Raw genomic sequence first — 19,913 nt, forward strand, 5'->3', positions numbered from 1 at the left:
AAATTGTCAGAAAAAGTAACGAAAAAAAAAAATTGCCAAAAAGCCCTGTTCACTGTGATGCTGTGAATCTGCATTACTATTTGTACTCATTGTGAAGTATTGTTTTGGGGGGTTGGCTCACTTTTACTCACAACATGCTATCTGGGAACAAAGGATTCTATTCACTATGCTAAGCTAAACTAGCGGCGGCGCTGCCAGACTAATGCTGCGTTCATGCCACCTGGGAATAACAGGGACCGCCACCCGTGATTACGTTGTTTTTCCGAATGCCAGCGTTCACATAGTCGGGATGCGTGTTCTTCTTCTTCTGTTATATTGGCGTTTGGCATAACAACTTGTTGCATGACTGGCACCAACGGTTGGCCGTAGCCGAGAGCATCAGGTGTGTGAAAACATGGAGGCCACAATAACAAAAAGATTTGCTGCGGTTTTCTTATGCGAGCATCCAAACAGCACATCGCCAGGTGTTATCTGCAGGACAACGAATGGGAAAGGACATGGATAAGGTGTTGTTTTTTTTATACATGGGCCTATTTATGAATAATTTAAAACATATTTATTTGTCCACAATAAACAGTTTACTGTCATTGAAATATGTTCAGTGAACCAAAGTCGCCTCCATCAAACATCAGTTGTCAACAACGTGTCACCAACTGGGAAACTCCGTTAGCAAAATCCAGCCCGAGTTTCCCACCTCTGATTCCCACAGGAAGTGACGTGAATGATGACGTTTTCACTGGGAAAAATGTTTTTCCAATGTCCATGAGCGCACGGTGAGACAATGCATGCACTGAGACAAAAATGCGTTTGCCCACCTATCAAAAGACAGCCTTTTGCAAATTCCGACTCGCCAGCACGGTTCAGATGTAGTGATATTGTTCTTGTTTAAGATGTACATTTGCATAAAAGCAGCTTTTAAATAATCAACTGTCTTCACTTTAAAAGGCCAGCAGATAACGAACACCGAGACTGCAGAGCATGTCTTCAAATATTGATGAGAGATGCTGGCCAGGCTTTGTGATATGTGTCTGCCATTATTACACATGATCACAGGGAGCGGACCTTCTCCAAAGTGCCCCCCTGCTGTGCACCGGCTTCGAAGCACGGTTTCCATGGATACACTTTAAGTATATCAGGCTGCCTCATTTCAGTGTGGGGCTTCATGTGAAATGGCTTTATGGCCAGGAACAAGTGCTATTAGCAGGAATTGGCTTCTAAATGTTGTGCTTCCTGTTCAGAACTGGAATAAGAATGTGTATCATGACGTGTGCAGGCTGCTTTATATAACTGGGATGATCTAGATTCACGCTCAGGCAGAGGAGACATGTTAAATGATTAACTTATATGGAGCTTCAAACATGAATGTATCCGTAGAAACAGACTAAATGTATACCCAATGAAGAGAACACTATAAAGGGTACACACGATATGTCAGGATTACTGTGAGTAATATGTATATGTATGTATGTGAGTACATGAGATACCTGCTCACAAGGGCGTTTCTAGCATCAGCTTTAGGGGTCCCTGAAACCCTTTTAACGTTTTTTTTTTTTTAACGTTATTCTACTGTGCTAACAGTAATTTTGGACCATCATGATAGGGGAAACACTGAACTATGTAACTAGAAAGACACCAACGATTATGAGAAAACTTACTTTGATGCTGAGCCAAAGGGCCATTACTACAAAGTCGAAGAGGTATTACAAATGACATTGGATATTTATTTATTGAAAAGCAGACATTTCCAAAATGCAGTATCAATAACTTTTGAAAATTAGAGATTTATGCAATTTTGAGAAATGGCTATTTTCTGAAAATGGCTCTAGATCTAGGCATCTAGATTCTGGGTTCAGTTTCACGATGCTGTGATATTCATAGAGCAGAACTCCTTAGGCTTTGTTCACACTTGGCGTCTTTTTTGTTGTTGTGTGAACATAGCCATAGCTCACAATAGATTAACACACTTTTTTTTAATCAGCAATTATATTTTAGGGGTGCTGGGAACAAGTTCAACCTTAAAAAAAGGGCTAAAATCGCCCCATCCTGCTCAGCTGACAGACAAAGTTACCTGGCGAACATAATGGAGCATTTACCTGCTAAAGATACAGACATTTTGCTCAGGAGTTGGTAGGGACCAAAAACAGAGGCAAAAGGAGCGTAAAAAGCGGAACTTACATTTGCCAGTTCTTTTATAATTATTCAACATTAGCTTTTGTTCTTTGTTCATATGTCTGAAGTTTATCTGAACAAACAGCTGAACAAAACACGTAACTTAGGTTTGCAACAGAGCTCATCTCCTACAACAGCAATCCAATGTAAAATATTCCCATTGGCATTTTGTTGAGGCCTACAAAAATATTCGTAACACTCTAGAAGTGGTAGTAGCAATTGTAACACTGAGTCCCCTCCCCCCTTCACACTATAAAGATGACATTTAATTTGCCTTCAGTGTTAGAAACAAATCCCACGCAAACATTCAGTCCTTGCCTGGAGTGGCAATCGCTCGCGTTTTAATTACTCATGGTGATATATGAAGTCCTTACGCCAATCAACAACATATTGTTAATGGTTTTGTTGATGCTCACCTGCGAAATAGATTTGTGCAAACAATCTTGTGTACTATGCCACTGTGAACCAGTGTACTTTCATACAGAAAGAGATTTTTCAGTAGTCACTAGTGATGTGTAACAATACACACGATTCACGACTTTAAGTTCACAACGCTAATCACAGGATTTCTTTAACCGAACGGGCTGCAGACAAATGACTGAAAGATATTCCTTTTTTTATACGAATTGTGCAAAACAACAGATGTGTCCTCTTATTAAAAGTGCAGCTAAGATTGTATTTTATCTTATCTTAATAACAACAAATTTATAGAAAAATAATTATAAGGTTTCTGTAACAAATCCCACATCAAAATAACTAAATAAATAGAAAATAAACTAAGAAGACGTAATAACGTCTAAGGTCTAGGAAGTGAAATCAAAAGTAGATTACGTCCTAGGCCGTTTAAAAACGGCATCGTGATTCATTTTGTATCTTTATATCCATTTTTAACCGATTCACAATGCATTGTTACATCCTTGTAGTGATGGAGTACTCGAGTCCTGGACTCGGATTTGTGTCCATCTCGAGTCGCTATTCTCTGGACTCGACTTGGACTCGCTCACTGATGACTTGGACTCGGACTTGAGGATTTACGAAATACGACTCGGAAGTTGGATGAAGTTTCGGACTACTTTTATGTGTCTTGGACTCGGACTTGAGTCCAACTCAAGTCGCTATTCTCTAGACTCGTGGCTCAACACGGACTCTTCTTTGGTGACTCGGATTCAAACACTGGGGACTCGAGACTCGGAATTGACAGTTGGTGACTCGACTACAACACTGCATCCTTTTCAAACCAGGACACAACTGGTACCTCAAACTTGGATTAGAGCCACCATTTTATTTCCCCCCAGCCTCTATTTCCTGCTTTATACGCCTTGGCACTGTGTTTCCTTGTCTTGCCAAAAGGTGAGATAGATTAAGGGGCGTCTGGAGGATAGTGGTTGTCCAGCTCCAACCATGCGGGACTCCGCTGGCTTCGATCTGGGAACACTGATCCAGGCCGGGGGGGACTGACATTCTAAATATTGGATGAGCTCATCTGTGACTGAATAGAGGCAAGAAGAACCGGCCAAAAGTAAAAAACTGGAGCAAATGCTGTCACACAATGTGCAAACACTTACACATCCACCCACAAAACAAACTACGCTTTTCTTGCTGCTTATTCTGTCCAATACCGACATGTACAGACACAGTACACATGTACACCCACTGTCACATGACACGGAGTTATGAGTCATAACATAGCATGAATAACCAAGGTCCTCCAGCTGCAGCGGCTTCACGTGCGGAGTCTGCCGGCTCACGTGCAAATTATGAGGTTGCTTTTTTTGAGCGAGAGAGCAAGAGAGAGAGAGGGAGGGAGAGAGACTTGCTTTATTCACTCGCTCAGACCTTGATAAGTCAACGAAATGCTGAATTAACCTGTAATGAATGACACAGCTGATTCCCGGAGATGTGTTGCCATGGAGACAGTCCTCTGCTGCGTTATAAAGCGACTGACGCATTTAGTGGCTAACAGCGCTGTGGTGGCTGTGGCACTGACCTCACAGGTCAACCGCCATGCCGATCCAACACATTTCACAGGGGATTTCTTCTTCGGGTACAGAACAGAAAGAAGGACTCCATGTTGCCGTATATTCTGTACTGGTATGGATACATGGGTGTGGTATCCACTTTCGAACATTTTGGCCTGACAAAGATCCAAGATCCAGATTATTTTCATTGCCGAATAGTCTGTTGATTTGTTTCTCGAGTAATCGGTAAGTTGTTTGGTCTCTGAAATGTCAGAAAATGGTGAAAAATGTGGATCAGTGTTTCCCAAAATGTCTTGTTTTGTCCACAACTCAAAAGATATTCAGTTTACTGTCACAGAGGAGAGAAGAAACTAGAACAATATTCACATTTAACAAGCTGGAATCAGAGAATTTAGACTTGTTTTCATAGAAAATGACTCAAACTGATTAAGTGATTAACAAAATAGTTGGAGATAATTTAATAGAGTCATCTTTGCAGCTCTAGTATGTACTGGTTTGGGTATAAGGGTGTGGTATCCACTTTTAAACATTTTCGTTTAACTGGGATCCAAATGGAGTCTACGTAAATAAATATTTTTTTGTGGTTTTGAAACGGTCTGCAGACGCTTTCATAGGTAGATGTAGTTTGTCAATAATTCAGAACAAGCATTACATTCAAGAAAGGGTTCAAATCAAGGACAGCTTCGAAGACATTTCGTCTCTCATACCAAAGACTTCTTCTGACTGAAACCCAGCTATTTAGCCTCTGTGTTTGTCAAGCTGATCGATACAGCTTCTCTTGAAGTTCATACGTTCATATCATTTTGACTGTTCATCACTAATGGCAACTCATTCTCCAAGCACGTTGTTGAATAAAGTATAACATCATTCAGTAGAAACATTCTTGCTGAAGTTTAGCTGAATTCTATGTCATTGTGGTGCTCAAAACAACATTCCTGGTAAATCAGCAGATTCAAACGGAATTATTTTTCTTTTTATTTACAGCTTTCAGATGTGAATCAAAATGAAAATCTGCAGAATTTAGCAGACTGTGTATCTGCTTGGGGTGGAAATGTCTTAACATTCTGAGTTGTTTTTTATATTTTTTATTATTTGTTAAAAATATGCAGAAAGTTCTGCAGACTTCTGCGTCTGCCAGGGTAAGAGAGGGCATGATTTCCAGCGGGGAAGGGGGGACAAAGTCCTACTTTTGTCTTGCCCCCGCTTTGATTTACCCACTAAAATCTCCTCTTCCACCTGAACCTACACGAGGAGCTCCAGATCGGTTCTGCAGTCTGCCCAATGCTGTCCCCATCCAGCTGATTTCTCCTTTCCCTTTCACTCTTACGCCAACATTACTCCCTCGTCTTCTCCCCTTTTCTCTCTCTCTCTGTATCAGGAGGCACATGGAGTCTGAACCAATCACTCCATTCCTCAGCCAGGCGAGCGTGGCCAGCGATGAATCCCTCTAAATCACAGGCTTAACAGCCTGCTGCGATACTGCAGGGACTGGGAGGGAACTCCATAGCACAGTTCATAGAGAAATGGAGATATGCCATACAACGATACCAATCATCACTATGGAAACACTAGTATAAGTGTCTTTTATAGAAATGCAGTATCGTTGTTTCTTTCGTTTTAATTTCTCTGTATATGTTTGATATTCTCTTTTTAATGTACGTTGTATGTCATGTCTGTGTCTTCTGAATGGACGTTGAGTCTGGCAATAAAGTTGATGATGAGAGATATAGATAGATAGATAGATAGATATGTTATAGCTCTGTAGCTCTGTTCTGCTCTCTGCTCTGATCACAGTAATCATGTTCTCATTAATTACGCTTCATTTCACCAACAACCCATCCACTATTAATCACAATGTTATTTTTTGTATGATTCCATCAGTAGATTTTACTGGTTGCTATGGAAGCCGAGTATGAATCACGTATGTGATAACATGGGAGATAAATATGGCGGTTATGAGGCTCGTCCCGTTTTTGATAATATTGGGGATGTGATGTTTACATGACACACAGAGAAATCAGTTTATTCATATCTCCGTACAGTCTCTCGCTCTCTCTCTCTCGCGCTCTCTCCCATATTTTCATGATCTGGTTATGAAATGATAGACGTACGCTAGGAGCGTATTTTAGACATGTTTTTTCCAATTTTATTCATATATTACGCTGCTTTTGTGAACTCATTTCAAGCACCAAAACATTTGAGTGTAGGTATGTTTTCACAAGAAATTTGAGAAATGTTTCCACTTTAGGGCCAAATTATCTCTTGCTTTGGAACAATTGTGGGTTATTTACAAAAACCCTTAAAAGGAGAATTCAAAAAGATATCTAAAAATGCCCTGAGACCTCAGAGGGTTAAATATAAGAACAGCTGACTTCTGGCGCAGTAAACCGCCTCAGCGGGCAGGCGTTTTTTGTGCGTACTATGACATAGAATCCTGCCGGCGCCACTGGGACTGAGTACCCAGGGCCTGCATCTGATGAGGGCCCAAAAAGATGCTAGAACGAATAGCTGGGGATGTGGGGAGGGGCCCATAGAGAATGACTTTCTAAAAGGGTCCAGGATTTTTTTTGTGCTACGCCCCTGGGTGCATTGATTGAATCTGCAGTCGCTCAGCCGGTCGGCGCGGCCCTCCGCTCATCTGTTGACTCTCCCGTCATCGAGTCGAGTGATTTGCCTCCCTCGAGCAAACAGGCTAAACGGAGCAGAGATGATAACTGGAGGTCTCTCGGACAGCGTATCGCTCCAAAGCAAATCAATTTGTCATTAAGGCCTCAGCTGAGAGGCTAAAAGGGAAATGAGGAAATGAAATTATTCTCTTAACGCTCATAATCATTCGGACAGTCAAAGTAATAAAAGAAGTAGAAGCTCGCAGGCTTTCATCCGCAGAGCAAAGTGCTTCATATTGAGGCCTGCGATCATGACTTAAAAAAAACAAAAAAAAAACGGTGTGATGTCTGAGGCAGCAATTATAAGTGAAGGTGCAGTTCTGAGATCAGGTGGCCTGTCACTCTGGAGTTTTGTTGTTTTTAAGAGTTTAGGCGCTGGAGCATGGGCGATTTAAGACCCTTTTTAGGGGGGCTCAAGCCACCCTAAATTTCATCTCAGCCCCCCTAAAAATTATAATAATAATAATAATAATAATAATAATAATAATAATAATAATAAACAACACGCACACAGAGCTTAAGTGAGAGTTTGTGAACTTATCTTTTAGTGACAGAGGACAAACAATTACCATTAACAGAAACGTTGTTTTAGCCAATTGGAGGAGGTTGTGCCAGACTCCCGCCTTTGGCTGAGTCTCTATCTGATCTGTCAGAGGGAGAGCAGGAGATGGTTGGGAAGTTTAACGTTGGTAATCCCCATAGAAGAAGTTGGATATTTCATGGCGCAGATCAGACTAGTTAACACTTTTGCAACGCACTGTATCCATGTCACATTCTCATTAGGGGCTGAGCCCCCCTACAGGTCCGATCCCAGAATCGGCCCTGTAATGGAGGAAAGAGAGAGGGATGGATTTGACTCATGCAGAGCTGAGATGTGAATTCCTCCGTCAAAAAGTAACGCCAAGAGTCCCGACGAAGCGCGTCTAAACATGACGCCAAAGGAGACTTTATGCGTCAGTAAGGAACACCAAACACACCTGACCAAGCGTCGCTTTTGACTTTTTTTTTCATAAAAAATTACTCAAACCGATTAATCAATTATCAAAAGAGTTGCAGATTAATTAAATAGTTGACAACTGATCAACTAACCGAATCATCTTTGCAGCTCTTCTTGATAAATGTGTAAAAAGTCAAGGCAATTCATTACATTCCTGCACATCTAATAGTGCCATAAGATAGTCCTGCTCATTGGTGTTCAAATAAAAAAGTTGCCATATACAATACTTGACGTATACGTATATATATTACAAAAACCTTGAATCCTTTCACTAATGTAGCCTCAGCTTTCTTCCTCAGCTCAGCTTGTTTTTACAGAGGGAGCTGTCCAAAGTGCTGAAACACAGACACAGGTGTGTTATTATGGGAAAGCACTCACATTCTCTCCTATTCTATTTCTATTTCAGCTGGCTCAGAGGACGAAGTACCCATTAGACCTGCCATGTGTTCTGCAAAAAACACAATCTCAACGTTCACTGTGAAATGTTGTGGCCCCCATCAGGACCGGCAGAGACCTTCAACCCTCTGAGGACGAAAGACGCACCAAACTCCTATTCCAAAAGTGATATTACAAAATATCTTTTCAGACATTTATTTACCATTTTAATCACATACGGTACAACCTAAGACTTTGGTAAACTCATTTCAAGCACCGAAACAGTTCGTACAACACATCATAAGTTAAGGTTTGTTTTCAAAAGAGATTTGAGGGCTTTCTAAAAGCCGACATCAACGTTTCAGCTTTAGCGGCAAATTATCTCTTTACACATTGATCTAGAAAACAATGTGGGCGTCACTGTACAGAAAGCGGAGTGTTTTCTGAAGATATTGATATGAAATACAAGAAGAAGATGTGTGAAAATGCCCTTAGACCTCAGAGGGTTAAAGATCGAGGCCTGGGGGACGGATCTGAACAGGTAGCTGGCGCCACGATACATCAGGGATGTCAAACTCACTTTCACTACGGGCCACTCTGGAAAAATGAAAATCACATCAAGGGACAGGCAAGTAGACTTTATTGACATGCTTTCAGTGAGAAAAGACAAATATCGTTGACTGGATTACTGCATGTAAGTTATTAAGTAATCTCATTACCTCACACATTACAATATTGCCCTATTATGCTACTTGCACACTGTCTACTTCATATTTGATTTTATACCTATTTGACTACTACATATACTACATTTTATTCTACACTTGCATATATATATACATATATATATATACATACATACATACATACATATATATACTATATATATATATATACATATACACATACATATATATACATATATATATATATATATATATACACACATATATATATATATATATATATATATATATATATATATATATATATATATATACATATACACACATATATATATATATATATATATATATATTTATCTTTGCGATTTTATTTTATCTTATTATTATTTCTAGTATATTTCTTGTATTATCTGTGTGCGTGAGTGAGTGTGTATGTCTTTGTAACTTGCTGCTAATTTCCCAATTCGGGATCAATAAAGTCCATCTATCTATCTTTATAGCTATGTCTATTTTTTTGACGTTTGTCACATTCCTTTGTCATTTTTGTAGCTTTCTCCTACGACTTTTGTCGTTTTTTTTTTTTTTTTTAACATAAAGCCCTACAAAAGTCAGCAAAAAAGTTCCTTAGCCATCATGGAGTTGAGCAAATCAAGCAAAACAATGCTTACATTTTTAAAAGCAGGTTCCCACACAGCCGACTCACAGCCATCTGTCTCTCAGCCTCAACAGTAAAACTGTTCGGTTCTGAGCGTCAAAGTCGACAAATTTGCCAAATTCTGCTTTGAGTGTCGCGTGATTGCAGTTTGAAAAACACTTCCCTGTCTTTTGGGGTTTGGCGCACAACTACAATACATTTATTGATAAGCGGGCTGGATTAAAACCTTCATGGGGGGCTGGGTTCCGCCCGCAGGCCTTGAGTTTGACACGTGTGCGCTACATGATCTATCCCAGTAGTCAGGACTACCACAGGGAGAGACGGAAACTCTCTGCCTGCGTCGGACCGTCGATAGTGAGAATCAGTGGGAGGATCAGGAGATAAAACACGCTGCTTTGACTCCTGCTGTGGCGACAGTTGTGATGAAATCCATCATTCCCCAGGATCTGAAGTGGGAGTCCAACATCAACGCCATCCTTAAAAAGGCCCAGCAGAGGACGTACTTCAAGTACTGCAACTGCGGAAGCACGGCCTACCACAACAACTGTTGGCCATCTTCTACACTGCTGCCATTGAATCCATCCTCTGCACATCCATCACCGATTGGTTCGGGGGCAGCCACAAAACAGGACAAAGGCAGACTACAACACACAATTCGGATAGCTGAGAAAAATCACTGGTGCCCCCCTGCCCTCTCTCCAGGACTTGTACACTGTGTTGGGTAGGACCAAGAAGCGGGTAGAGAACATCACCAAAGACCCCCACACATCGAGCACACACTCTCTTTAACCTCCTCCCCTCTGGCAGGCGCTACAGATCCCTGCGCACAAAAACAACCAGACACAAGAACAGCTTCTTCCCCACTGCCATCACTCTACTGAACACTGATAAGTGGAGTCATCCCCACTCTGGCCAATCACCCACTTCTACACACATTACATACTTATCATTCCAATATGCATCTTGCACTCTACTTTGCACTATTACTTCTTGCACTTTACATCCCACTCCATTTGTACTTGTCTTGATATTATGTCTTATTTGTATATTTGTATTTTTGTATGTTATGTTGATATGTGCCTTTATGTATATTGTTGTCTCTATTGTACAGTATGTCTATATTACTATTTGTCTACTACATGTCTACTTGTTGAATGTATAGAGAGTTAACACCTACCTAACCAGAGGGGCTTTCAGACATCAGGTTAAGGCTTTTTTATGGAATAGAGTAGCCAATATTTTTTTATTAGAATAGACTGATTATTTTATGTGATTTATGATTCTCTGATTTTAGAATTCTTTTAAACCTTGGATGATCTGTATAATATGTTATTGTCTTTGACCTGAAATAGGTCTTCGTTATGTGTTGCATGTTTTAACACCAAGGACCATGTTGGAAATAAGTGTTTACACTTTAACATGCTATCCATTGGATTATGTTGTCTGTCAAATCCAAAATAAATCAAATGAAAATACCAAAGTCAAATTCCTTGTGTATGTAAGTATACTATAACTGATTCTGATTCTGAAATCAAGCTTCGGCAGTCGATCGCCATCAGCAGGGTTTTCAAAAGTACGAATCCCCCATGGCAAAGATTGAAAAGCTTATTTTTTTAACATCCTATTTTCTTGGAATTAAATGTGTCAAACGGCAGGATGGATATGTAAATAATGTAAGCCAGGTCAAACAAGGATTTGTGTAGATTTAAGAAGTACTATTCGTTTGCCTGCAGAAGACAAAAATAAAGCTGATGATTTTTTTTCCCAAGCTTTGCTATATATTCTTAAAGGGATTTATAATTTTGTGTTTGGCTTAATGTTTCTCTTCTGTAGTAAATTATTAATTATATTGGATTTCTTGCTGCGTTTGTATGGCTGCACTGTGTATAACCCTAAAACGAATATGACACTAAAATAGCCTACAACAAACATTGATAAGAGCTGTAACTGACCCTTATTTTTATTGTTAAATAATCTGATTATGGGGCGCCCGGATAGCTCAGTTGGTAGAGCCGGCGCCCATATAATGAGGATTACTCCTCGCCGCAGCAGGCCTGGGTTCGACTCCGACCTGCGGCCCTTTGCTGCATGTTATTCCCCCTCCCTCTCCCCTCTCATGTCTTCATCTGTCCTGTCAAATAAAGGCCTAAAAATGCCCCCCAAAAAAAATCTGATTATTTCCTTGATTAATAGATTTATCAGTTAGTCTATGAAATGTTTTTAAAAAGCCTACGGTGACATTTTATCCAGCCCACATTACAAATCCAAGATATTTAATTTACGATATGACATAAAAAAGGCCGCTGTGTACTCATTCACTCGTCCTACTTTTGATTAACTGGATATCACTTCCACGTCTCGGTCTACTGGTTAGACAAACCTCTCTTTCAAACCAGCACATGGTGCCCAGTCTCAGTTAGAGTACGAAGCAACAATCAGACAACTCCGTGCCTCAATCTACACGCAGGGGCGTCAGCAAAGACACAGCATGTTCAGGAGTAACTAGGCCCTTCAGCAGGAAGCTGAAGTGCTGTTTAGCGAGACGCAGAGTCCCTCCCCCCCCAGAGCTGCTGTGTTGGAGCTAACCCTGTCCACCCTGCTGCGGGGCAAACAGAAAGATAATGTCCCTCGAGGATCAATAAAGAATGACGTTTCATGATTATTTCACCCAAAACCAAAGTGCTTTAAACTTGACAAAGGATTGTACAAATCATCAAGTACGGAAGTGATGTTTGCATATTTGTAAATCAGGATTAGAGGCTTTCAGGAGGGGAGAGATAAAGGGATTTGGGCTCTGAGATTTCCAGTGAGACTTCTCATACATCCTCTACTTGTGTCTCCGCGTGGATTTGAAATCATTTTCTGAGTGAAAACCGGGAGGGGGAAAGAACGAACACACCCAAGAATATTTTGCAGCGTCACCGTTGCTCCGTCCGGCGCTTTCGACGATTGTGATTGGTTTAAAGAAATGCCAATAAACCAGAGCACGTTTCCCTCCCATCCCAGAATGCTGTGTGGACTAGCCAGACCCTCCTCCGCAGCGCTGCGGTAGAGGAAGGTCTGGCAATGCGAGGCTAACCCTTTCCACCCTGCAGCGGGGCAAACAGAAAGATAATGTCCCTCAAGGATCAATAAAGAATGACATTTCATTATGATTTAATCTAGTGTGCCTTTGTGTCTCGGCGCGGATTTGAAATCATTTCCCAAATGTGACTGCGAGTTTAAACTGGGGGGGGAGAAGCTGAAGGCCTGTGATGATCAGGGAGTCTCTATTCTCTCCTCGTCTGTGAGGTCAATACGCTGGAACAGATGGACGCTGAATATTAATCCAGTTTTTTTTTTTATCTGATTAGTGATGCAGCAATTAGTTGATTATTGGATTGTTCTCTGGAGTTGGTCATTTATCAAATTACAATAAACATTTAAATAGGCAAACTGAAGACATCTGAGACATTGTATGGACTCGACAGTTATCAGATTAATTGAAAAAGTGCTCTCCCAATTAAGCGATAGTGTTCATAATTCTTATATCTGACCTACAGTAGATAACAGACGCTGACTGTCTACATGAAAACACAAAGACGCTCTGTGACGAGAAATATTGATTCCCGATCAGTTTTAAATGGTGATGTTCAATAAAGCAGAGCGGCAGATGCAATGTGTTGAACCGATCTGTTGTGCAAGCTTGTCAGTTTATTGATAGCTTCTTCTTGTCGCATCGAGCCATTAAAGTATCAAAGTAAGGTTTATGATTGTGTCTGCGTGCGTCTATCTGATCTTCCAGCTGTAACCTGAGGATGTTTACGTCCCTCTTCATTCATTCGAGGCGGACAGAAGCTCCCTTTGATCGCTTACTTTTAGATTAATTTGAACAGAGGTGGAGACGAATTAGTAGCCGTCAGTATAAAAAACTATTTTGGTTGAAGGGAACAATCAGAGTAGAGCTGCAAGGATTAAACGATTAGTTGTTAACTATTAAAATGAATCGCCAACTATTTGTTTTTTTACGAAATAAAAGTAGAACTTCTGTGATGGCAAGTTAAATGTGAATATGTTCTAGTTTCTTCTCTCCTCTGTGACAGTAAACTGAATATCTTTGAGTTGTGGAACAAAACGAGACATTTGAGGACGTCATCTTGGGCTTTGGGAAACACCTCTGACATTTTATAGACCAAACAACTGATCCTTTCATCCAGAAACTAATCTACAGATTAATCGACTATGAAAATAATCGTTAGCCCTAAATTAGAGGCTCTTATTCTTCAGGCAGGCATGTAGGCAGGCAGGCGCACACACACACACACACACACACACACACACACACACACACACAGTGCAGAATCTATCAGCAATCAGAGGCATGTCTGCAGCAGCCTCAATTATGGGAATGATTACGTTCTGAACAAACTGTTCTACAGAAATCAGAAAAAAAAAATAATAATAATCCTGCAGGCGGATATTGACAACTGAAGATCAGTTTACAGCTTCAGCTTTGTGCCCTCCACTTCTTCCGCTTGCCAACCAGACCATCACTTATTCCGCCAGCTGCTCTTTCAGTCAAAACATCATCTACTGTACACAGTTTGCAAAAGGATGCAACCGAGAAACAGAGAATAACATCTCTGTCAAAAGGGGAACCTAACTGTAGTCCTCCACAGCGCCGCGGAAGAAGGTCTGGCTGGTCCATACAACATTCCTGGATGGGAGAAAAACGTGCTCTGGTTTAATTGCCATTTCTTTAAACCAATCACAATCGTCTTGGGCGGTGCTAAGCGCCGGACGGAGCCACAGTGACTCTGCAAAATAGCCTCGGGAAGGAACTTGTTTTGGTGGAACATGTGTACGTTCAAAAGTAGTTTTAGTCGTGCGACAGAAAACTCAGATTGGACAGATAGTCTAGCTAGCTGTCTGGATTTACCCTGCAGAGATCTGAGGAGCAGTTAACCATAGTCCTCATAGATCCACCGGAGGTTAGAACGCCAACACAAAGAGACAGAGGAAGGTGACGGACATCCGGCCGAAAATGAAGGACACCCGGCGGAATCCCGCAAATGAAACATCGTCGACGTAGACTATCAAGATAGTGCAAACTTTTTATTAGAGAGAGTAAAAAAGCCAAAATTGAAAATGCAGCTTCATTAAGTGTCTGATGCCTGAAGCCTGTGTGTCTCCCTCCCTCCCTCCCTCCCTCCCTCCCTCCCTGCCTTGCCTTGCCTTGCTTGGAGAATCGAATCGTCGACAATATAGACTACTGGGACTGTGACCTAGTTTTCTTCTCTGTATGAAGACAGACACCCCACCTCCAGGTATGTACATCTACTCTCAACTCACGTCCCTCCGAGCCAACAAACAGACCCTCTCCCCTGGGTTTACCTGCTCCTCCAGCACCAGGCCCGAGTCCTCCAGCACCTGGACCCGATGGTTTTAGCGATAGCCTGGAGAGAGAGAAGTCCACTGGGCTTTCGGTCCTGCTTCCCCGTCTGTTGTGTGTCCATATAATTAGAGTGCGCCTCTGTATGCGCAGCCAGGAGCCCACTGAGAGATGTGAAATGGATAACCTGGGACCCGGAAAACCAGCCAGCACTGCCAGTAAAATTCCCCCCTCCCCTCCCCGCCTTTACTGGGCTGTGATGTCATCCCTGTACCCGCCCTCCAGGCAGCAGTCATCCCGGGAGGAAGATCCAAGCTATTGGATATCTCTCTCTCTCTCTCTCTCTCTCTCTCTCTCTCTCTCTCTCTCTCTCTCTACTATTTTCTTTTGCTTTCACATTCCCATTCCTCCGTTCCAACAGCCTCCATCCTTTCATTTTTAACTTTGACATTGCAAAGTTAGAATGACCTAGGTTTTAAAATACCAGGATATTCAATTAAAACGATCCCACATCATGACACAACAGCTGCCGGATGTTTCTTTCCAGAGAAAGGAGTGTGTGTGTGTGTGTGTGTGTGTGTGTGTGTGTGTGTGTGTGTGTGTGTGTGTGTGTGTGTGTGTGTGTGTGTGTGTTTATAAGCACAACACGTCGGCGCAGGTCTTTTGGAACTAGGGCTGGGTACCGAATTCAATACTTTTTAGGCACCGCCCAAACTGCCTCTAAAGTATCAAGTATCGAAAGATTTCTCATCATTCGATACCCAATTCCAATACCTAAGGAGTAAATCTCATCAGCGTCAGTGAGCCAACCAGCACACAGCATGCCTCTACCGAGATCTAATAATGTCTGTGATTGGCTGTCTAACGTCAGACGTCGTAGAGACACGCAGGAAAAACTCCACGTTACACAGAGACGGGGCTCGCGTAGTAGGAGCTGGAAAATAAAAAGATTTGTGCCGTAATGTTTAAGGTTGTAATTTCGTTTGGTTTTGAGCAAAATGTATCGTTTAAGAACCGGTATCAAAGTCACGTTTTTGGTATCGGTACCGGTATCAAAAATGTTTGAATGATACCCAGCCCTAATTGGAACACCTGCACCCAAGACAAATTAACACCTAGACTCTCAAACACCACACATTGATATACAAAGACAACATTTTAAACCCTGATGAGTCTTTGTCAGTACAAAATGAAACAAATGGAAATGGAGGATGACCCACTGTGTCCAAATGTTGGTGTAAACGTGTGGTTTCGAGTAGAGCTACAAAGATAAAATCGGATAACCGATTAGTTGTCAACTATTAAATAAATCACCAACATATCACCCTTTGATAATGGATTAAGTTCATAGAAATTCTCTGATGTCAGCTTGTTAAATGTGAATATATTCTAGTTTCTTCTCTCCTCTGTGACAGTAAACTGAATATCTTTGAGTTGTGGACAAAACGAGACATTTGAGGACGTCATCTTGGGCTTTGGGAAAACACTGATCCACATTTTTCACCATTTTCTGACACATTATATACCAAACAACTAATCCACCCATCCAGAAAATAACAGACTGATCAATCGATGATGAAAATAATCCTTAGTTGCAGCCCTAGTTATGAGTCGATGCGCCGGTGTAAACCAACACATCTCAGAGAACAGAAAAGACAAAAACTGTCCTTCCTCTGTAGCAAAAGAGAGTCTTAAAGAGAGAAAGAAAAGCTTTCTGTTCTTGTTTGGTCATCTGATTCAAACCAACGGCTGCAGAGACTAAAACGCACGAATGGAGAGAGGATTTATAAAATTCAATTGATGCATTTTGAAAAAGCAGGAGGGCATTATGAAGGTAAAGCATTGCAAAACAAAAAAGGCAGCAGAGACCCACTTAAGCGTGATATGTTTAGGCTTCTGTATTACGGCACTACATGGCGATTTTTTTAAAAACAATCCAAAACAAAACACACACCAGTGTCTTCTTCACTCTAGAAAATGTACTGTAAGAGGAGCCTACTATGACAGTAACTGACATAAGCTACTTGGCACGCACACACACACACACACACACACACACACACACACACACACACACACACACACACACACACACACACACACACACACACACACACACACACACACACACACACACAGGTTTGTGGCACTATCTTTGTGGGGACCCGTCATTGACATAATGAGAGTGGGGTCATAATTTTGGCCCCACAAAGCTGTCGGGACCCCACAAGTATACTGGACTTCCGGTTTTAGGACCCCACGAATATAGTTAAACAAGCCCACACACACACAGGCTTGTGGCACTATCTTTGTGGGGACCCGTCATTGACATAATGCATTCCCTAGCCCCTTACCCTAACCTTAACCATCACAACTAAATGCCTAACCTTAACCCTTACCCTCACCCTAACCATAACCTAATTCTATCCCTAATCCTAGATCCAAGTCTTAACCCTCAAACAGCCCTTTAAACTTGTGGGGTCCAGCATATTGGTCCCACAAAGCTGTCGGGACTCCACAAATATACTGGACTCCCGGTTTTTGGACCCCACGAATATAGTTAAACAAGCGTGCACACACACACACACACACACACACACACACAGAATGTTGAATATAAGATTTCAATATCAAGATTTGGTCATAATCCTAATTTCTTTATGTTACATTTCACCCCAGGGTACGGTACAACTAAAGCCGGACTATGGGGTAGGTTGTAACATTTTACTCCTTGTGTCTGAGAGGAAACCATGCATTTTCTGTTTGGAGTCCAGAGATAACAGCTACACCATTTAATAGCAGACACATGGGACTAGTTTGTATCACAGTTTGAACGCTCTGGCTTAAAAGAACTCTAAGATACAGGCAGAAATGTCAAAAATACTACAACTATCCCCGCTCTCCCCTAAATCCATTTTTATACACTGCTGAAAACCAAGAAATGAGATGGACTGCTGCACCTTTTGGTTGCCATAGAAACCAGCTGATTGGCAGGCCGGTATCTGATTATGCTGCATAATAATAATAATAATAATAAATAATAATAATAATAATAATAATAATAATAATAATAATAAAATTCGCCGTTCGTCTCTGCAGTGATTATTTCTGATTTCTTTTCCCCATGATGTGAGAAAACAATGAGGCAATCTGCCTCCAATAGTCATCTCCCATAATCCTCGTCTTTTGCGGCACTAATTGGATCACACACACCAGCCCTGCAGCTCCAATAAGAGACCGCTCCTCTGCTCCCACAATTCCTTTCACCTTCACTTCTGCCTTTCACCTTTGTACACACTGCACCTTTAAACCCAGCTGACTTCATCCTCTGACCTGAGAGAAAGAAATGTTGGAGCTGTGTGTTTCTGGACTTGAGTCAGGAGTTTCCTCCGGCTCGCTTTTCTTTTTTGTAATCCAAAATCTCAAAACACACGCACACAGCGTTGACAGCTGCGGATGAGGAAGATTGCATATATTCAACATATTCATCATTATCTGTTTTGCTGAGAAATCTGATGTATAACTATATCCGTCACCTGAATGCTTCTTGTAACTCCCGTCATTTTCCAAGTGTCTGATCCTATCAGTGCTGGTATAGCTGTCTTCTTTCATTTTTGCCTGTCCTTTTGTGTCTGTCCTTTTAATTGTGTTGTAGGCTATGCTTTTTAAACGGGCGCTGAAAATGTGTAGGAGAAAAATGTGACAATTTAAAACGTTGGAAAAAGCGTCAAAAACGTCGAAGGTTGACGGGAAGACAACACAAGGGTTAAACGGATATTTCTGTTAATCTCAACAACAACAACAAAATACGGGAAATCACCTGTGAAAATGCATTAAAGAAAATCATATTAACACAGAAGATTAGCCCTTAGCCTTAGATTTCTACGGACTTTTCCAACTGTTTCTAGGCGTTTGTTGGAAAGCAAAGTGTTTCTGCATGAACGAGTCGTAGCCTATCGAATAACCGCACGTTAACACCATTATTCTCTTCGGGGGTGGAAGCAGGGGAATGTCGGCTCACCTGAGCTGAAATGGGAGCTGAGGGCGAAGCCGGGGCTGAAAGCGGCGGAAGACATCGTCACCAGCAGCGCCAACAACATCTTTACGGGAAACCAGAGGGAAGCTGCGGGGCTCGGAGGACAAAGCTATAGGCAACACTGTTTCTTGAACACAGCTTCATTTCTCCTCTGGTGGTGTCTCAACGCGCCCCACCATTTCGCACCGGCGTGATAAAGAAAAGAGGCTGACAGGCACGCACTCCTCCTCCGGTGTAAAGTCACCGTTTTATTATTATTATTTCCCTCCACGAGTCTTCAATCTGAACTGTCTCTGCAGAAGAGGAAGATGAGAAGAGAGGGCTGACGACTTGACGGATGGCAAAGTCACCTGCTTTGGGCAGTCAAGTTGATCCAGAATTTTAATTTCCCTTTTTTTTTTTTTTTTCTGGCTGCGGAGAATAGCGCACAGCTTTCACGCGACACCTGGATGCAGCCACATCATCTGAAAAGCATCCGAATGACCGAACGAGAGCCAACGGGACGGGACACCTCCGCAAATCAATCAAACGCTCCGTTTTGGGTCTCAAAGCTGCCGGGACTGGGAGCTGTCCGAGGTGCTGACAGCAGGAGCGCCATCTTGCTCGGTAATGCGCCTAAATAGAATTTATGGAGCGTTTTTTTTTTTTTTTTTGCGCTCTGCCTGCAGGGGAGGGGAGGGGGCTGTGAGAGGCTGTTGATAGGCTACTGTGCTGCTGCTTGCTCAGCTGACTGAAATATACAGTGCAGAATCAGATAGTGGGGGGAAAGGTGCGGATACAGAATCGAAGGAAAGAAATGAATTGCACATAGGCTAGATATTCTTTGCACATTCTGCCCTCAACCCATTCAGCCTTTTGTCTTTTCCTCTTATGCAACAGTTGTTGATGATGATGATGATGATGATGATGTCTATGCCGCTGATGTGGACAATTGGTGTTATGGTGGAAGAGATGTTGATCACGTATTCAACACGACTTT

General features: G+C 41.8%; 1 protein-coding gene across 1 annotated transcript in view; it reads right to left on the bottom strand.

Annotated features, from left to right (window-relative positions):
* The window catches only part of aatkb (apoptosis-associated tyrosine kinase b), an 80,101-nt gene extending 60,551 nt beyond the window's left edge, over nucleotides 1-19,550 (bottom strand). Inside the window, exon 1 of the mRNA XM_039788174.1 lies at nucleotides 18,920-19,550. Within this exon, the coding sequence (XP_039644108.1) occupies nucleotides 18,920-18,998 (79 nt within the window). The 5' untranslated portion in view covers nucleotides 18,999-19,550. The remainder of the gene's footprint in view (nucleotides 1-18,919) is intronic.
* Between the last annotated feature and the right edge of the window lie 363 nt (nucleotides 19,551-19,913).

The sequence above is a fragment of the Perca fluviatilis genome, chromosome 21 (genome assembly GCF_010015445.1).
Source record: "Perca fluviatilis chromosome 21, GENO_Pfluv_1.0, whole genome shotgun sequence".
Classification (NCBI taxonomy): Eukaryota; Metazoa; Chordata; class Actinopteri; order Perciformes; family Percidae; genus Perca; species Perca fluviatilis.